Source organism: Girardinichthys multiradiatus, chromosome 24 (assembly GCF_021462225.1).
Source record: "Girardinichthys multiradiatus isolate DD_20200921_A chromosome 24, DD_fGirMul_XY1, whole genome shotgun sequence".
Taxonomy (NCBI): Eukaryota; Metazoa; Chordata; class Actinopteri; order Cyprinodontiformes; family Goodeidae; genus Girardinichthys; species Girardinichthys multiradiatus.
In genome coordinates, this window is record NC_061816.1 from 7,559,939 (window position 1) to 7,579,968 (window position 20,030).

Consider the following 20,030-nt stretch of genomic DNA (forward strand, 5'->3'; position numbering starts at 1 on the left):
TCCAGTTTCCTCCTTTAAGCTGGACTTGGAGATAAGGAGATAGGATTGAAGCAGAGCTGCATCTGATTAGGATGCCTCCCTTTGATAGCTTTCCAGGTACATTCTCTGGAAGTGGACCCTGGGGCAGACCTAGAACCTGCTGGAAGGACTGAAACCTGAGGTCATCCATACTGAGCTGGAGAGTGTTGATGTGGAGAGGGACGGCTGTCCTGTACTGTGGTTGATCCACCAACCTTAATAACTGAACATTAAAATTCAGCATTCAGAATCAAAATGTTAGATAATCATTATCTGGAAAGTAAAACTATACAAGTTTGTAGTAAATAACTTTATTTACACAAAGTACAAAGTCAGGTTGAAGTTCTGCAGGAACATATCGGATTTTGGTCCATTTTAAACACTTTACCACATAACTCTGAACATTTTTTTCTTTATCTTTAAATTAATTTCAAAACAATCTGTAGAGTAAGAAAATAATTACAAACATTTTCTCATTCAGCCCCTTTATTGCTCATTTTAGCACATTTTTCATGTCAAAAACAGACTTTAGTGTTGTAACAAGTGGAGTCTGCTGCCCCCTAGTGGAAATACAGTGAATTCAGCTGCCACGTGTGTAGTAACAACATGCTGATCAAAAACACTCATTAATACGTTTAAAGGATTCATGATCAAAGCTCAAATGATTGTTTCTTTTAATAAATATAAAAACCTTTATCTGTCCTCCAAAGCATGTGTGCCTTCCTCTTTAGTGGGTATCTATTGGTCCTCAGTGAGAAGAAGGTGCAGCTGAAGTCAAAGGGCATAAAATGCACATTCTGCAGGAATTCAAATGTTTCTCAGATCATTTGGCAACATTAAAGGTTGAATTCTTCAGAGATAAAAAACTAAATATTTCCCTAAAATTCATCTATATTACATTAGGATACAGAAACTGAAACTGGCCAATATTCTGATTTCTCATTAATATCCAATTTAAAAACTGACTAACACTGAGCTCAGGGCGTCTTGACATGAAAATGAGCAATAAATATACTTTAAAGACACAAGAACAAACATATTTACAACAAACAGATATACTATCCTAAAACACTGTGCAAAATATCTGCATAATGATCATCTTGCTTTGTGTTTTTTGTTTTTTGCACCACAAACGCTGATTGATAAATAGCATTTATCCAGAAACAGATACCAACTTAAAAACTCCTCAAATATATTGCTGTTGTGTTTAAATTAAGTTTAAAAGTTTATTTTAGGCAGACTTTGTTCCCTTAACGTTCCAGATCCAGTTCATCATGTTTCACCTCCTTCCTCAACATCCTGCTGAGACAGACACACGTGTCCATATTCAAGACTGTTCCTGCTTTGCACCGTTTGAAATGTCAGCTCATTTAATAAGTTAAATGGTTAAACAGCTTCTAGGTTCTTCACGTCTTCCCAGAGAGGACCAGCTCACAGCAGTTACAAACATGGAGGATGCGTTTCAGCTTTGGTCTTCGTCTTTAGTGTGTCGGTCAGGTGTTTCTTCATCACTAGACTTCTGTGATGAAATCTCTGAAATGACAATAATAATCAGTACAGATACATGAGAGAAACACTGTACTTCCAAGCTGACAGACTTTCCTATAATCCTTTAAGGAGGAAATATAATCATAGATTAGAGCCATAAAAAGAAAAACCTTTAAAACTGCTCTCAGTCTGCAGCCGGAGGTTTGAATAAATTCTGATTAATCGACCAGAACTGCGCTCCAGTGAATTGGCAGAATTCAAAATAATACCAAGGTTTCTGAGGTTTGGTTGGACAGAAGACAATACACCAAGATGCTGCTTGATCTCAGTTAAAAAAAGATCTGAAGAGGTTTTACTCACCAGCTACATCACGGTTCTCTGGGATTTCCACAGCTACTGATTCCTTAGCTGGTTCTGCTTGGTCCAGGTTCTCTGTTTTCACTCCTGAATTCTGGACCTCATCTATCAAAAGAACCACAACACTGTCAGTCTGCATTTCCTCTATTCAAAATATGGAGTTTTTTTTCACAAACAAAACAAACTGTTTTGTTGCAGAGTTGAAGTGCGGCTCAAAAAATGTAAATATTATGAAAATGTTCTAGATTGTTTTGTAACTAGAAACATTAGAGTGTTTTTTTACACAGAAAATGAAACTCATCTCGTCTATAAATTAATTACATACAGAGTGAAATATTTCAAGCCTTTATTTGTTGTCATTTTGACGATAATAACTAACCCACAATTAAACCCAAACTTCTGTCTCTCAGAAAATTAGAATATTGTGAAAAAATTAAATACTGGAAACTCATGAAGTTTCCACAGCCAGTGATGGTTCAGGGTACCATGTCATCTGCTGGTTCTGGTCCACTTTCTGAAGTCCACAGTCAATGCAACCATCTGCTAGGACATTTTAGAGCACTTCATGCTTTCTTCTGCTGACAAGCTTTATGGAGAAGCTGATTTTATCTTTCAGCAGGACTTGGTACCGACCCACACTGCCAAAGGTACCAAGAGCTGGTCCAATGACCATGGTGGTATTGTACATGGTACTTGATACAAACCCTCTTACCATTTTGACTGCTGGTTCCTGGGTTCACATTAGGCAGGTTCTGATTGGATCCTTCATTGGACCATGAAACGTTCGCTGAAATGAAAGCTTTAGCTTTATATCTTTTTATCTTTAACACCGTGATTATTCCTGCATTAGAAGCTATGTGATTTTAATACAGTAACTAAAACAAATCTCCTCACCAGGTTCACGATGCACATCAGCAGAAACTGCAGGCTGGTCACAGTTTGGGTTCTTTTCAGATGAAATCTCTGTTAAAATGATCAGAAAACTTCAATTATTTTCTCAGAGTTGATGAAACATATCAGTGTCTAGTTCGCTAGGACGCTGCCCCAGTTCATCTAGGAAGTAGTACGATAATATCTGATGAGTAACTGATCAAATATAGATGATAAAAAGGGGACCTGAGCAGTTTTACAGATGTTTTACTCCAGGTTTGTTTAGGCGACTCTAACAAATGTACCATTTGACCTTTCTCACTTACCAGACTGAGAATTTAATTATATGTCATTGGTATATCACCATGGCTATTTATTTAACCTGAATAAAACTATTTTTGGCTCATTTTGATAATTCAAATTGGACAGATGCCCAGGGCAGCATTGGCAAATGGAGGAGGCGCACAAGTACTAGATAGAAAGAAAACTGACTTATCTGTAAGCTGCGCTCTGAACATATTTTCTATTGCTTTCATGCATAAATGGGGAGAAGGCGCCTACATGTGTTAAATATGTAGGCGCCATCCTCCCCGGTTGCTCCTGAGAATAGGGAGACATTAGCTGTTTATGAAGGACTGGACTACATTTATCCCCTATTTTTTATGCTAATCTCTGGCTGCTAACTCACTTTGTTTTTAGTACCACAGGGATGGAAGCAACATCTTTGTGAAGAGCAGAATCTCAGCTTTCTTGTGACAAGCCCATATAATTACTTGTGCTTTGAATTGTGTTTAGTTTGGGTGGCAAAGCTTGGTGGAGGCTCTTAGCTGAGTTTCTCCACGTCATTTTGGTGTGCTAGGTGTCTGGGTTGGTGATTCTTAGCGTTAGCATAGACCGTCTGTACTGCTAACATCTCATGCAACCCCCTGAACAGCAAGGTGTTATATTAAAGTGGATAAATTGACTTTTTTCCACATGGTTCTGGGTTTACTGCCTAAATAAAGTCATTAACAAAAACAAATATCTGGAAAACCCACCAGATCCTTCACTGGTCTTCTGGGCTTCCTCAGTTTTGATGTCCTGGTCTGATTCTCCTTGGTTCTCACCGAATGGTCCCTGTTCTGAATTCTGATCCTGGTCTATCAAAACAACCACTGCATTGTAGGCTTTCACTTTACTTCACTCTGAATTTGCTGGGATTTTAACAAAACAACAGAAAATGTCCACTTACCAGCTGTCTTCATGGCTTCACTGGGAAACACATCACATTCTGTCAAGAAACACACACTGAGTTTGGACACACTAGACATTTGATTTTAGTAATAATAAAACCACATAATGTTGATGAAAGCTTTAGCTTGATATGTTTTTAGCATTAACAGTGATTATTCATGCATTAGAAGCTATGTGATTTTAATAGAGTAACTAAAACAAATCTCCTCATCAGGTTCAGGAGGCACATCAGCAGAAACTACAGACTGGTCACAGTTTGGGTCCTTTGGCATTTCTGATGAAATCTCTGTTTCAATGATCAGAAAACTTCAGTTATTTGCTCAGCATTGATGAAACATATCAGTATCTAGATTCAGTTAGATTACACAATCTAACAAGCCAGGAGCTTGTTGTTCAAGTCGTTTCTGGGAAGAAAATGTCTCCATGGAGAAGTGCTCCACCAGTCAGAAGTTAAAAAAAGGAGTGTTGAAAAGCAGGTGAACGCAGGTGGCGAAGGACTGGACTTCAGGTTCACTATATTATCTATAAAGAGAGACTCTACAGATATAACCTACAACTGAAAAATGCAAGGGAATCTTTCTTTTCTGAGATTATCAGCAAAAACATTAAAAATGCTCGTGCATTATTTGCCACGGTCGACAGGTTAACAAACCCTCCTGTAACTGTAGCATCTGAACTCCACTCTACCAGGGCCTGCAATGAATTTACTGAAAAAACCCAAAAGATCAGAGGAGCAGTCAGCACATCCACATCAACTCCAGGACCAAAGTTGTCTCCAACTAGAACTGATTTTGACAAAATTTCCCAATTTTACCAAATAAACTGCAAAATCTTAGAAGAAATTGTACAGCAACTAAGCTCTTCTTTCTGCTGTCTCGATCTTTTACCCACAGCTTTCCTTAAGAAAGCTTTTCCTGTAATAACTTCTGATTTAACAAAAATAATAAACGTGTCCCTTTTGTCAGATGTTTTCCCCCAGGCACTAAAAACAGCAATTATCAAACCTCTATTGAAAAAGAGCAACTTGGACAAGCTGCTACTACAGAACTACAGGCCTATATCAAACCTCCCCTTCATCAGTAAGATTATTGAAAAAGCTGTGTTTCAACAGTTAAATAACTTCCTAACAATGACCAACCGCTTCAATGTCTTCTAGTCAGGTTTCCTGCTCACCGCAGTACAGAGACTGCTCTTGTCAAGGTGTTCAATGACATCCGTATAAATGCAGACTGTGGAAGAACCACAGTGCTGGTATTATTGGACCTTTTTGCAGCATTCAACACTGTTGATCACTCCATTTTATTAGAGCGCCTGGAAAACTGGGTCGGCCTTTCTGGTACAGCACTCAATTGGTTTAAATCCTACTTGGAGGACAGGTACTTTTTTGTGTCAGTAGGTAACTTTACATCAGAGACCACAAAAATCACATGTGGCGTTCCCCAAGGGTCCATCTTAGGGCCCCTTCTATTCAATATCTACATGCTCCCCCTAACTCAGATTTTAATAAACAACAATGTAAGTTTTCATAACTATGCAGACAACACACAGCTATATGTTACGATGTCACCAGGTGACCATGAACCCATTCAAGCGCTGGATAAATGCTTAGAAGAAATCAATGCATGGATGGGCCTAAATTTTCTTCAGCTGAATCAAAACAAAACTGAAGTAATAATCTTTGGACCAAAGGAAGAGCGTTTAAAAGTTAGCACACAGCTTCAGCTAATACAGCTGGAAACCACCAGTCAGGCTCGAAAGCTGGGTGTAGTGATGGACTCAGACCTGAACCTTCAGAGGCACATAAAAGTAGTAACAAGGTTGGCCTTCTATCACCTAAAGAACATCTCCAGGATTAAAGGACTAATGTCTCAGCAGGACCTTGAAAAACTAATTCATGCGTTCATATTTAGTAGAATTTATTACTGCAATGGTGTCTTCACAGGTCTGCCTAAAAAGTCGATCAGACAGCTGCAGTTGATCCAGAACGCTGCTGCCCGCGTCCTCACTAGAACTAAGAAAGTGGAGCACATCACCCCGGTTCTAAAGTCCCTACACTGGCTCCCTGTAGCTCAGAGAATAGACTTTAAAATACTTCTGTTAGTCTATAAATCACTGAATGGCTTAGCACCAAAATACATTACCGACTTGTTGTCAGTGTATCAACCACCCAGACCTCTCAGGTCATCTCGCTCAAATCTACTCTGCACACCCAGAACCAGAACCAAACATGGAGAAGCAGCTTTTAGTTCTTATGCTCCACTAATCTGGAATAAACTCCCAGAAAACTGTAAAAGCGCCGAAACCCCAAGTTGCTTTAAATCAAGATTAAAAACGTATTTGTTTAGAGTGGCCAATAGAACTTGGAAAAACCAATGATGACCCAGAAGAAAGAAAATTACAAAGAGAATTAAAGCTGCAAGCAGCATTGAAGGCCCTCGCACCTTTTAATCCCCAGTGCCTTAAGAGTATACTGAGTGATTATCAAGTCTGTAAGTGAAAAGCTGTAGGAGGAGTTCGCTCAGATATGCGGGCTAGAAAGGGCAAATCCGGGGTCAATATAACAAATACAATCCAAAATGGCCGACTTCCTGTGGGGTTTGGACCTATGCTCCAAGAGACTTTTTTGTAGGTCCTGATAAGTTATATATGTGTACCAAATTTCAGATTCCTCAGTGAAAGCATGGCTTGGGGCTGATTATTTTAAATTTTCTAGGGGGCACTGTGGACAAATTAGGCAACGCCCACCAAATATGTCATCAGATCTCTGTTAGTGACTGGACTAGAATCAATCACATTACATTTGGTGCAGATCAGACGATGTATGTGGAAGTTAAAGCCAAACGTATGGCCTTAACTACATACTAACCAAATATGAAGCCGGTAGCTCAAAATCCCTAGGAGGAGTTTGTTAAAGTTAGACATGTATGAAAAGTGAAAAACGTCCAAAAATGACCCTTTGACCCAAAATGGCCAACTTCTTGTAAGTTTTAGGGCATACCCCCAGGAGACTTTTTTTCATGATTTGGAGAGATCTAGCTCTGTACCAAATTTCAACTCTCTAGGACTTACCAGTTGGCCTATCTCACTTTAGGGGGCGCTGTAGAGCAGTTTGGCCACGCCCATTTTCAATTCCATTAAAAACCTTAAATTTCACTAGGGGGACAATTTTGGGTAAAGTTTGGTGAGTTTTTGAATATGTTTAGGCCCCCAAAAAGGCAATTAATTTGTCGCCTGAATAATAATAAGAAGAAACGAAGCAATTACAATAGGCCCTTGCAGGCCTTCCTGCTCGGGCCTAAAAATATAAGTACCCTGCAATGGTTTTTAATACAAGAGCCTTCTTGTGACAAGCCCATATTGTTACTTGTGCTTTGAATTGTGTTTAGTTTGGGTGGCAAAGCTTGGTGGAGGTTCTTAGCTGAGTTTCTCTACATCATTTTGGTGTGCTAGGTGTCTGGCTTGGTGATTTCTAGTGTTAATGTAGACCATCTGTACTGCTAACATCTCATGCAGCCCCCTCCAGAGAAAGGTCACTTTACTTCACCTGGATTTGGTGGATTTTATTTTACCCACAAACAGAAAATGTCCACGTACCAGCTGGGTTCTTGGTATCACTGAGCAACGCCTCATGTTCTGTCAATAAGACACAAACTATGAGTGACACACACTGTAACTGTGTGACATTTAGTAATAATTACAGAACAAAACTATGATTTATATTTGTGACAAATTTGCACACAATAATCAAGAAACAAAAATGATGACTCCAGACTTTGGTGAAATAGTTTGAGAAAATCTTACCATTTTGACTGCTGGTTCCTGGGCTCACATTAAACACGGCCCCATTAGGTGCTTCATCAGACCTTGAATTATTCGTTTCTATAAAATTGGGAAAAAAATAGACAATTAAGACCATGGTTCAAGGAATAAAAGAGTTTGTCTTTACACATTTTTTTAAGAAAGAAAAGACTTAAAAATCACAAATTTAGCTGACTTTTTTGACAAAAGTACCGTCAACTGATATGAAAATCGTTGTTATTCAAGATTTTCTACAGCTGACGAAACCAGAAAAAAATTTAATTGTAAGTCCAGCTTAAATTTAATATATTAATTAAATAATTACATTGATTTAATATTACTTAAGATCAATAAAAAATTATTTTAATATAGAAATGTCCTACCAAAAAGTAGGTCTGTGTACTACACAAAATATTCACTCAATACTTGGCCAGGCCTCATTTTGTATGCTGCACCTTTTCCTACCAGTTTTTCCTTTCACTCAACTTTCCATTACTCTGCTTGGATACAGCTAGCTTCTTTAGTGATGTTCATTAGTGGCTTAGTGTTAACATCTGCCAGACATTTGTCCAGTCAGGTTGTGTGGCCTACTGACCCAGACTGAGACCACTTATTGGTACCAAATATTAGTACCTCTATATAGTAAATATTACTTCCTAGATGAACAGTACTTTCAATAAAAGTACTGAAGAAAAAATAAATGTCTTGTTGATTTTCTAATTGATTAAGGTGCACCCTGTGCTGCTAATGAATTCTACTCTTCCTTTGGACAACAACATTTTTATGCATCCATCTCTGTATTTATTTTTTCATGTCAACACATGGGTGTCAATTTACTGCTTAAATAAAGTCAAGTAATAAAAAGAGATTCTGACAAAGTTTTACTCACTAGATCCATTAATTGAAGTGATTTCCACAGAGACTGACTCACAATGATCACTACACTGCATGGGTGCACTTATTTTTAAACAAGCTGTTTTTAAACAAGCAAAACGGAAAGAAAAACACAAACTATGAATGGGACTCATTATAAAACACTGTATTAATATTTCTATTGCAGCTATGAAGGGACGCAGCCTGAAATATGACTGCAGGGTCTGAAAAAAGTAGATATTTATGAAATGCTGAAAGAGTGAAATTGTTCCTTCAGAAAACAGTTTATTTACTGACTCACCTTGTTCAAGCGCAACATCTCCATCTACGTCAGAGAAGATAATATAAGTTAGGTTCTAAATATTTACTAATTAAAACAGTTTCCTGTTTAAAACTTTCTCCCTGAACTGTCTTCTTGTTCTTCATGATGCTGTTTGTTCTCTAATGTTCTCTAAGGAACCTCTGAGGCCTTCACAGAACAGCTGGATTTATACTGAGAATAATTTACACACAGCTGGATTTAAATGGAGCTGGTTGCACCGTGTTTTATTTAGGGGCGTTGGAGCAAAGAGGACTGAATACAAAGACATGTAATCACTTTTCCCCGTCACTGTTTAACATCAGACTAAATCCTTCCTGTTTAACGTCAGGATTATCTAAATCTTTCCTATTTGCTAAATGCCAGAAAAACAAGAGATTTTTAAAATATTTTATTTAAAATTCTGAAGTTTACACACAGGAAGATGATATGCCTTTAAACAGTTTGGGAAAACCTAGATGAACTATTTCCAGATGCTCAAAGCTGCCACATCTATTGAGATAATTATAATCTAGTATAAAGATAATGTGTTCTGTGTCCCAGAGATGACTTATGGTTCACAATCTGCCAATAAACCCCAGAACAGAAGCTAAAGACCTTGTGAAGATGCTGACTGAAGCAACTGTGGCCTGAATAAACTAAACTTCAAGTGTTTCTCCATAATGATCAATGATCCACTTGGAGAAAAAAGCAATGAGAACATCATCCCAGCCGCCATGTAAGGTGGTGGCAGCATCATGTTGTGGAGGTGTTTTGCTGCAGGAGAGGCTGGTGCACTTCACAAATAGATGGCATCATGAGTAAAAAACATTATGTGTCCATTTGAAAGGGTTAACGACCCTAAACCTACTGCTCAGTTAGAAAGTGGATTAAAGATGACAAAGTTAATGTTTTGGAAAGTTAAAAGAATCTCAAAAATAATTTATTCTACTAATTATTCTGATATTTACCAAATAGAAATAATTTAGGTAATCCTAAATGACCTAAAACAGAAAATATTTAGTCTGTTTAGTCTAGTTTGTTTTCATACAGAGTTAACAAACATCTGGTTTCAACTTTAAAATGCCAATAAAATACATTGAAGGTTGATGTATTATGAAAAGATGTGACAGATGTGAATACCTTTGCAAGAAACTGTATATAGATCTGATATATTGCTTAGTTACACAGTACAGACCAAAGGTTTGGACACACCTTCTCATTCAAATAGTTTTCTTTATTTTCATGACTATGAATATTGTAGTTTCACACTGAAAGCATCAAAACTATGAATTAACACATGTGGAATTATATACTGAACAAAAAAGTGTGAAACAACTGAAGATATGTCTTATATTCTAGGTTCTTCAAAGTAGCCACCTTTTGCTTTGATTACTGCTCCACACTCTTGGCATTCTGTTGATGAGCTTCAAGAGATAGTCACCTGAAATGGTTTTCCAACAGTCTTGAAGGAGTTCCCAGAGATGCTTAGCACTTGTTGGCCCTTTTGCCTTCACTCTGCGGTCCAGCTCACCTCAAACCATCTCGATTGGGTTCAGGTCCGGTGACTGTGGAGGCCAGGTCATCTGGCGCAGCACCCCATCACTCTCCTTCTCGGTCAAAGAGACCTTACACAGCCTGGAGGTGTGTTTGGGGTCATTGTCCTGTTGAAAAATAAATGATGGTCCAACTAAACGCAAACCGGATGGAATAGCATGCCGCTGCAAGATGCTGTGGTAGCCATGCTGGTTCAGTATGCCTTCAATTTTGAATAAATCACCAACAGTGTCACCAGAAAAGCACCCCCACACCATCACACCTCCTCCTCCATGCTTCACGGTGGGAACCAGGCATGTAGAGTCCATCCGTTCACCTCTTCTGCGCCGCACAAAGACACGGTGGTTGGAACCAAAGATCTCAATCTTGGACTCATCAGACCAAAGCACAGATTTCCACTGGTCTAATGTCCATTCCTTGTGTTCTTTAGCCCAAACAAGTCTCTTCTGCTTGTTGCCTGTCCTCAGCAGTGGTTTCCTAGCAGCTATTTTACCATGAAGGCCTGATTCACACAGTCTCCTCTTAACAGTTGTTCTAGAGATGTGTCTGCTGCTAGAACTCTGTGTGGCATTGACCTGTTCTCTAATCTGAGCTGCTGTTAACTTGCGATTTCTGAGGCTGGTGACTCGGATGAACTTATCGTCCGCAGCAGAGGTGACTCTTGGTCTTCCTTTCCTGGGGCGGTCCTCATGTGAGCCAGTTTCTTTGTAGTGCTTGATGGTTTTTGCGACTGCACTTGGGGACACTTTCAAAGTTTTCCCAATTGTTCGGACTGACTGACCTTCATTTCTTAAAGTAATGATGGCCACTCGTTTTTCTTTACTTAGCTGCTTTTTTCTTGCCATAATACAATTTCTAACAGTCTATTCAGTAGGACTATCAGCTGTGTACTGTATCCACCTCCTGCACAACACAACTGATGGTCCCAAACCCATTTATAAGGCTTGAAATCCCACTTATTAAACCTGACAGGGCACATCTGTGAAGTGAAAACCATTTCAGGTGACTACCTCTTGAAGCTCATCAACAGAATACCAAGAGTGTGCGGAGCATTAATCAAAGCAAATGGTGGCTACTTTGAAGAACCTAGAATATAAGACATATTTTCAGTTGTTTCAAACTTTATTGTTCAGTATATAATTCCACATGTGTTAATTCATAGTTTTGATGCCTTCAGTGTGAAGCTACAATATTCATAGTCATGAAAATAAAGACAACTCTTTGAATGAGAAGGTGTGTCCAAACCTTTGGTCTGTACTGTATGTAATCAATAAACTGTTATTAGAAGACTTTAATTTACTCCGTGTTCTTATTAAAGCACCCTGTATTAAAGATAAATACATATGTTACATATTCAAGATCAGTTATATGTAAGTGTTATTAGAAGACTTTAACTTACTTTGTGTGTTCTTATTAAAGCACCCTGTATTAAAGATAAATACATGTTACATATTCAAGATTAGTTATAAGTTTATCGTTTACAGAAGATTTAGTAACTTACCCATTGTCTTGAAAGGGGTCCAACACCCTGTAAAAGAAATGAAGACATCAGTGTTAAATAATTCATAGCTGTTGTGTAGTTCAGGTTTAAACACATATTTGTAAACAACAAAGTCCTTCAGTAATTCCTGGGTGAGATGTGCTCACATATACACAAACCAAAAGCTGCTCATTGCTTGTTGAATGAAGTGAAACTTAGAAACAGACAGTTAACAGACTGGTTCTGCTTTATGACAAAACCTCCAAGAAACTCTCCCACCTGATGACAGAATAACTAACTAAGTATCTGCAGGCTGAGATTTCTTGTTTTTGTTCAAAATATGGAAGAAATGGAACATGATGAGGCATTATAATAACACAGGAAAGTAATGGTGATATTTTTAGTAAATTCTTACCTTTTTTGTACTTTAAAAATAGAACAACTCCAATCAGGATCACAATCAGGATCAGGAATGTAATTACAACTGAAACAATCACTGGTGCAGGATTATTCCCTGAAATGAAAGAGTTAATTATTAAAACTACAAATTGTTCACAGAGCCAATTGTTCACCAGTTTTAGACTATGACTCTAACAAAGCCCAACACCTACAGCTCTTGGTATTATTATGAATACTTGAACGTTTTTGCTTTGTGTGGCAGGAAAGTAACATTGCATAAACCATCACAACCACGGTGGTGGCAGCATCATGCTAGGTGGAAGGTTTTCATCAGCAGGGACAAAAGCTGGTCTGAGTTGATCGGAAGATGGAAATATTTGAGGCTCCAAAAGACTTGAGACTGGGGTGGATATTTACCTTTAAATAGGACGATTACCCTAAACATACAACCAGAGCTAATATGCAATGGTTTAGATTAAACATAGTGATGTGTTGGCATGGCCTAGTCAAAGTCCAGACCAGTCTCTAGAAGTGGAAAGCTGGAAGACATACCAAATAAGACTTGCAAATGTAATTTCTCAACCTTTTGGTTTTAAACAGTTTTCTTAAAATAATGTATGATTTTATTTCCACTTCTCAATTATACACCTTGTCAACCTACAGTGCTGTGAAAAAGTATTTACTCCCTTACAGATTTGTTCTGTTTTAGCTCTTCTGTCACTGTAAAATTATCAAACTAATTTTATTATCAAAAGTTATCCAAAAGTAAATGCAAAATCCAGTTTTCAAATGATTAATTTACCAAGTGAATAAAATCTATCCAAACCCATCTGGCTCTATGTGAAAAAGTAATTACTCCCCATGTTAAATCATGACTTTACTGTGAGTAACCACAATTTTGGGTTCAGTTTTAATATCCACACCCAGACCTGATTACTGCCAGATCAGCAGAAGCGAACAATAATTTAAACAGAACCTTTCTGACAGCATGAAGTAGGCTAAAATATCTCCAAAGCAACACATCACGCCCCGATCAAAAGAAACATGAGAAATGAGAAACAAAGTGATTAACATCTTTCAATTTGGAAAGAGTTAAAAAGCCTTGGGGACTTCAGAGAACCACAGTTAGAACCATTATCTATACATGGAGCAAACATGGAATAGTGGTCAACCTTACTGGGTGGGGCAAGCCTACCAAAATTACTCCAAAAGCTCAATAACGACTCATCCAGGAAGTTATAGAAGAAAACAGAAAAACATCTCTCATCGCTGCAGGAAGGCTTCACTTTCCTTTAATTAAGATCAGAGTTCATGATTCATCAATAAGGGAAACTGGACAAAAATGGCCTCCATGGTTGAGTTTAAAGACCAGAACCACGGCAGATCAAGAACAAGAGAAAGTTCCATCTCAGATTTGTTAAAAGACATCTAGATGATACCAGAGACTTTGAGAAAAATCTTCTGTGGACTGGTGAGACAAATGTTGACCTTTTAGGAAGGTGTTTGTCACGTTACCTTTGACCTACATCTAACACAGCATTTCAGAGACAAACCATCACATTGACAGTCAAACACGGTGGTGGTAGTGAGATGTTCTGGAGCTGGTTTGCTGCTTCAGCATCTGGATGATTTTCCATAATTCACTGAACCATGACCTCTGCTCTCTAACAGAAAACCCTAAATGACCCTCCTATATCTGCCCTGCTTCAGCTGTGTCTTGTCTTTCTTTTTGGAACCTCTTTTTGCATATCTTGCAAAATTCTGAGTTATGGATTTGGTCAGCTGGTCTCTCAATGCAATTGATCAAATTTTCTCGACAAGAAGACAGGGTGAAGGGGAACCCTACTGTCCAGACGGGACATTTCTCTCCGGATACACGATGGACTCCTGGCAGAAGTGGAGGATTGTGTGTTTGTCGATATTGTCAGTCGAGGATGTGGAAGATGTGTACACAATTGGATATTTGATAACAGGACTTCTGCTTTTTGGAGTCACCTGGCATATCGAGAAATTCAAAAAAGGTCGGCAGCTGTTCTGGCAATTGTGAGGCTGCCTGGCATGTGTGATGGGATCTTCAGGATGATCAACACTCAGACTGAGATGTTACGTGAGCTGAATCGCAAACTGGATGTGATCCTTACACAGGATCGCTGGCAGGTTGCGGTTCCTGGACTCAGGGGTGAAATGGGATAAATCTTGGAGAAAGTTGTTCGCTCGGATCTGGCAGAAAGGACCAGGAATTTGGCTGTTTAGATTCGCCATTGAGAAGCACCAGCAAGACTCTCAACGCTGACGGAAAATTAAGAGTCAGCCTAACCCAAATAATTGTTGTTTTTCTGAATCTGGCTCCCCTGCACGGCCTTGATGGCTGGTTATCTTCAACTTCTCCTGGAAGTTATGTAAACATGACGCTCTGCTCCCTCCCTTCCCTGAGGACATCTGTGGACCTGCTCAGAACTTTGTGACCGGTTGATGAACCTTCCAACGTACCATCAAGGACAATGGCCTCTGTGACAGTGCTTCATGGACTTACTTGCACACACACACATGCTCAAGATAAACATATGCACCCCTCACACCGCCTTCACCGGATCCCCTGCATGATGTTGTTTTGTCAACTTGTTGCTTCTTTGTGCTGAGGTTTTTTGCAATCTCAAACTGTATCCTGCTAAGGATAAAGTGTGAAATATGATTTTTTCCCTCTACTTACCTAATGTGGTCTCTTTTCTCATCTACCTAAGTGTGTGATTTCATTACTTTTCATAGATTTTTAGATTTCTCAGAAGGAGAAAGCCAAATATTATTAGTATCTGAAAATGTGGACTAAAGCTGTTTTTACACCAATGACCAGAGAATTTTAGATGTCTTAAAAGAATTGTATTACAACTATATCATACCAGTGACAGCCAAACAATATAAGTATTTAAAAAGTTTGGACTAAAACTGTTTTATACCAGTGACCCAGCTTATTTGAATGATGGGACCAAAACTGCCTCATACCAGCGACCTCAACGATTAATATTATCATTTTTCTTCTAGCACCGGATGAATTCCTTACCACAGAGGACTTAATGATCTAATTATTAGAAAGATTGGATTAGAACCAGCTCTTACCAGTAAACTCCCAAGGATAATTAGTGTCATTTGATTTGTTTTTCTGTATCATTGTAATGTTTTTCCTCATGTACAGCGCTTTGAGTGCCTTGTTGCTGAAAAGAGCTGTATAAATAAACTTGACTAACTTGACTTGACTTAAAGGTGAATGTCCGGCCATCAGCTTGTCACCTTAAGCCCAATTTCATGGTTCTACAGCAGGATGATAATCTGAAGGACAACATGAAGTCCACCACTCAATGACTCGAATGAAAACGAAATAAAGATTTTAGAGTGGCCTAGTCAAAGTCTAGACCAAAATCCAACATTTGGATGCTGTGTAATGACCTTAAACAGGTTGTTGGCTGAAAACCCTCCAATGTGTTTGAATTAAGACAAGTCTGTCCTCCACAGGGAGGCTACAGAGTTATCATCAAAAGTTATATTCTTGGTGTCAGATGTTTCTGCCAAGGCTGGAATAACCAGTTATTATGTTGAGGGGGTAAATATTTTTAACATAGAGCCGGGTTAGTTTAAAGAGGTTCCTTTCCTTGATAAATAAAATCATAATTTACAAACTACTTCTTGTTTTTACTCAGGTTTTTATTGATGATCTGAAACATTTAAATGAGACAAAAAGACAGAAACAGAAGAAATCTGTTAAGGGGGTAAATACTTTTTCACAGCACTGCATCACAGAAAATCCCAGTTTAACACAATGAAGTTTGTGGTTGTGATGCAACTGAAGGAGGAAAATCTAAAGGGATGAATGTTGTTGTGAGACATTGTTTGGGACAGGATGGACAGAAACTCACCACTGCTAAAGGGGTTGATCACTGCTTCACTGGACGCGTTGCTAACAAAGTTTTCCAACTCGCAGATAAAGGAGCTTCCATCTTTCTCCTGAGAAACAAATGAAAAACAGTTCAGAACCAGACCATCAGGTTTTTATCCTGAGTTCTTACAGGGTTTCTCATCCTCATACCGTTTTTATCTCCAGCTCCTTGCTGTTGGACAGAACCCTGTCTTCATTTTTCCATTTATATGTGACAGATCCAAACTCAGCAATGATGTTGGCTTCACAGATGAGATTACAGAAGGTCTTCTCATTGTTGCACTGTATGGACACCGTGGGTTTTGGGACCGGTTCTGACAGAAACAAGAACAGATTACCATCAACTCTACTCAGGTTCAAACCCAACAAACCTCAGTCAAACCCGCTGAACTCACGGAGAACCAGTAGGTCCATCTTGTCCAGTTCTTTGTTGTTGATCTCAGGGGAGTAGATGCCGCTGTCTCCTAGCGTCAGATTATTTATAATCAGACTTCCACTTGTTCGATCCAAATCACAGCGACCTGGAACCAGGATCCATATAAACACATAATGCATGATGTCAATCCACAGGATCTCAGGTGTTACAACACTCTATAGTCCAGTCACAAGTGAACTTACCTTCAAATTCTCTGTAACACGTAATCTCTGTCCCGAACCAGTCCAAGGCGAGGTCCGATTTATGCTTCCAGGTCACGCTACTGATGGGACCAGAGAGCAGACCTGGATTCAGGACAACAGAGTCTCCAACTGTTTTGTAGATCAGATTAGCTGCGAATGAAAACAAGAACATTTTTACTCCTTCATGTGAACGTTTTGTGTTTTTGTGACTCAGCAGCTTTAATATGTTTACCCCTTGGTGTCATTATCTGCTTCCCAGATTTCCTTTTACTTTATTTACACTGATAAATGAAGCCAAATCTGCAGGGATTATCATTAACAGGCTGCAGAATTAACACTTATAATCTGATCATTTACAGAAGATGATTTTCTTTTAACATTTCTACTTTTTAAAGGTTCTCATAAATAAATCACTAAAGATATTTAAACGTATTTTGTTTTTATTGGCTCTGTTATTTAAGAGGTAAGGAAAACCATCAAAGATTGATGAAAAGCTTTAATTATGTTGTCACTGACTTTATTCATTGATTCAAGACTACATTTTGAACTCATTATCCATATAAGCATCTTATTCAAGATGTTCTAGCGGTTATAGTGGGTTTTGGGTCGTCTTTCCTGAATTTAAGCAGGAATTCATTAGAGAACCTAACAGTTAATGCTTTTTAAGAACCTGTCATAATGTGGGTTTCTGTTGGACCAATATGCGGGGAAGAACTCCAGAATCTCAAAGTTTGCAGGTAAGACGACACTTTCTTACTCATGGCAGGATCGGACAGGGTAGCAAACACACAAGATCAGACATAATCTCACATACATTCACAAAACATAAGGAACCAGCGAGGAACAAATGAAACAAACGGGCTTAAATACAAACCCAAACAGCAGGGGGAACCAATGACAAATGTGACAAGACAATCGCATTTACTGCCTAACAATCCACTGTGGAAGAAGCGGTATAGAAAATGACTGACAGACAAATAATAAAGCTTAAAGTATTTGAGTTCTTGGGTTAGAAATGTCAAAACAAACACTAAAGAACCTTTCCTTACAGTTTTGTCCTAATATGTTAAAAAAGTAGAAGAAATGCCATTTATTTGTGACAATCTATTTTGGGTCAGACTTCACATTGTTACAATATAGATTTAAAATGCAGCAATTTACTCAAATTATGTCCACAATACATAAATAGTTTGTTTATAAATAATCTGTTTTTAAAAACATTTCAATCTACTATGAGGGTCTGCATGGTTAAGCAGTTAGTAGCACTGTTGCCTTGCAGAAAGAAGGTCTGAATCCTCTCTGAGGTCCACCTGCATGGAGTTTGCATGTTCTCCTTGTGGAAACGTGGGTTAACTCTGGCTATTCTGGGTTCCCACAGTCCACAAACATGACTGTAAGGTTGACTGGTCTCTCTAAACTGACCTTGGGTATGAGTGAGTGCATGTTTAGTTGTTTATCCTCTGTGTTTGTGATGGACTGAGGACCTGTCCAGGGTGTACCCCCCCATTCACCCGATGACCACTGGAGATAGGCACCTCCCTCCCCCACCACAACATCCTGGAAGAATAAGCGGGTACAGAAAATGGATGGATGGATGGAATGCAGTACCTGTCCCCGCCTACAGGGGCGCCGGCGCTTAAACAGTGCGGAGTTACTCAAAAGGGGTGAAAAGCTCATTTAAGAGGATGGGTCCAGATATTTCACCCTTTTCTTGATTTTAGTAACTGTCTGTGGATCAGTCACATGTTTCTGATAATGATCCTTTTTAACTTTGACAAAGTAAAACGTTTAATGTCGGCTATTTGAGTTTTTAGGTTATTAATTAAAGAATGTCACTAAAAATAACGTAAAATATACATCGGTATAAGGTCCATGTTTAACAAGCGAAAACATAAACCAAAACAACGTTATTTTTATATTTTCATACTCACCACCTTTGACTTCCGTAATAATGAGGACGATCAGAACAACCAGAGTCCGGAAAACAAACATGATCGGTAACATGAAATTAATGTCGACTAAAAGACAACTTGGACTAATAAAACTAGTGCAGAGCGTCAGCAGCAGATGTAGTGAGTGTGAGCCTGTTTAGGGAGAGAAATAATGACGTTAAAAACAAATGAAGATTGAGTCGAAGTGAACAGGGACACACCCTGAGTGAAGTGAAAACGAAAGCAATTTATTGAACAAGTGCGTCACTTGTTTCCTGAACCGACTTCATTTTCACACTTCTTGCTGGACTATTTTCAATCCAGCAATCATTCCTATTATTGTTGGCGGCCATAACAAAACATTTTACAGATAACTGCTCACTGCCTTAAAAGTCTAAAATAAAACCTGTGACAATGTAACATCGCTTGAAGTTCAGCTGTCCATTAGAGGGCGCCATTGCCCTGTACACCCTAGTAGGGGTTTCTGCAGACGAAGTGGGCGTTTCTCAATCAGGGCGTTTCTCAACCACCAATCCTGATTGGACGAACGAAATCATGCGCAGCACAGGATTTGACGAGAATATGACTATGGGCATAAATCAATATATGTTTGGACGATAACAGGAAGTGATTTTTTTTTATTGAGGTTTGCCACTGGAGTTTGTTTTCTACTTATAATCTTCGATAACCTCCTTTTTTACATCGAATCTGTTTGAATTAAATAAAATAATAAAATAAACAAAAAGGTCTCTCAACGGACTTGTTCTATTTTTTCCTAATTTCTGTAGTTTATTCCCTGGCATCGGACTTTTATTTATTTGTTTATTTTCATAAAGTTGATCTTTTAATAATCAACGGTATTGATTTTTCAGAGATATTGTGAGGGCTAAAAATACATATTGGGGCAAAATGATTGATACCCTGTTATTATTTTCTAAAAGAAGATCCGATTTGGGTATGAAAATAATGTGAAACTCATAAAAGTAGTTTGAAACAAATCATAATGAAGACATAAAAACGTATTTAAAAAATAATAATTGTATTGAGGGTAGCTTGGAGACAAAGGATGGTTCCCATGACTTCATATTTTCTTTTTCAGCCTTTTGAAGCAGTCACCTCTGATTAGTGATTACTGACATTTTCAATTTAAATTAAATTAAAATTCAAAAATACTTTATTAAT

The 20,030-nt window shown here is 38.4% G+C and overlaps 1 protein-coding gene across 9 annotated transcripts; it reads right to left on the bottom strand.

Moving 5' to 3' along the window:
• Positions 1–313: 313 nt before the first annotated feature.
• On the bottom strand, positions 314–19,256 carry LOC124861845. Of its 9 annotated transcripts, none has more exons than XM_047355797.1 (17): positions 18,849–19,255; positions 16,918–17,067; positions 16,695–16,820; positions 16,450–16,613; positions 16,280–16,367; positions 12,388–12,486; positions 11,994–12,020; positions 11,892–11,915; positions 8,939–8,962; positions 7,768–7,845; positions 7,561–7,599; positions 3,965–4,003; positions 3,771–3,872; positions 2,758–2,826; positions 2,576–2,650; positions 1,867–1,963; positions 314–1,317 (listed from the first exon to the last, which is right to left on the bottom strand). In XM_047355797.1, the coding sequence occupies exons 1-16, from the start codon at positions 18,919–18,921 to the stop codon at positions 1,911–1,913; spliced, it is 1,230 nt and encodes a 409-aa protein (XP_047211753.1). In that variant the 5' UTR covers positions 18,922–19,255; the 3' UTR covers positions 314–1,317; positions 1,867–1,910. The 9 variants fall into 9 exon arrangements, with proteins under 9 accessions (XP_047211753.1, XP_047211754.1, XP_047211752.1 ...); XM_047355798.1 differs by having other exon boundaries at positions 314–1,320; XM_047355796.1 differs by having other exon boundaries at positions 314–1,537.
• Between the last annotated feature and the right edge of the window lie 774 nt (positions 19,257–20,030).

Excerpts from the sequence above, each read along its gene's own strand:
- LOC124861845 (XM_047355791.1), bottom strand. The coding sequence starts at position 18,921 with ATGTTACCGATCATGTTTGTTTTCCGGACTCTGGTTGTTCTGATCGTC. Across the intron at positions 8,963-11,891 it reads CTTTAATAAGAACACACAAA|ATGGAGATGTTGCGCTTGAA; the intron begins GTAAGTTAAAGT and ends TCTCTGACGTAG. Across the intron at positions 7,846-8,938 it reads AGATGTTGCGCTTGAACAAG|AAACGAATAATTCAAGGTCT; the intron begins GTGAGTCAGTAA and ends CCAATTTTATAG.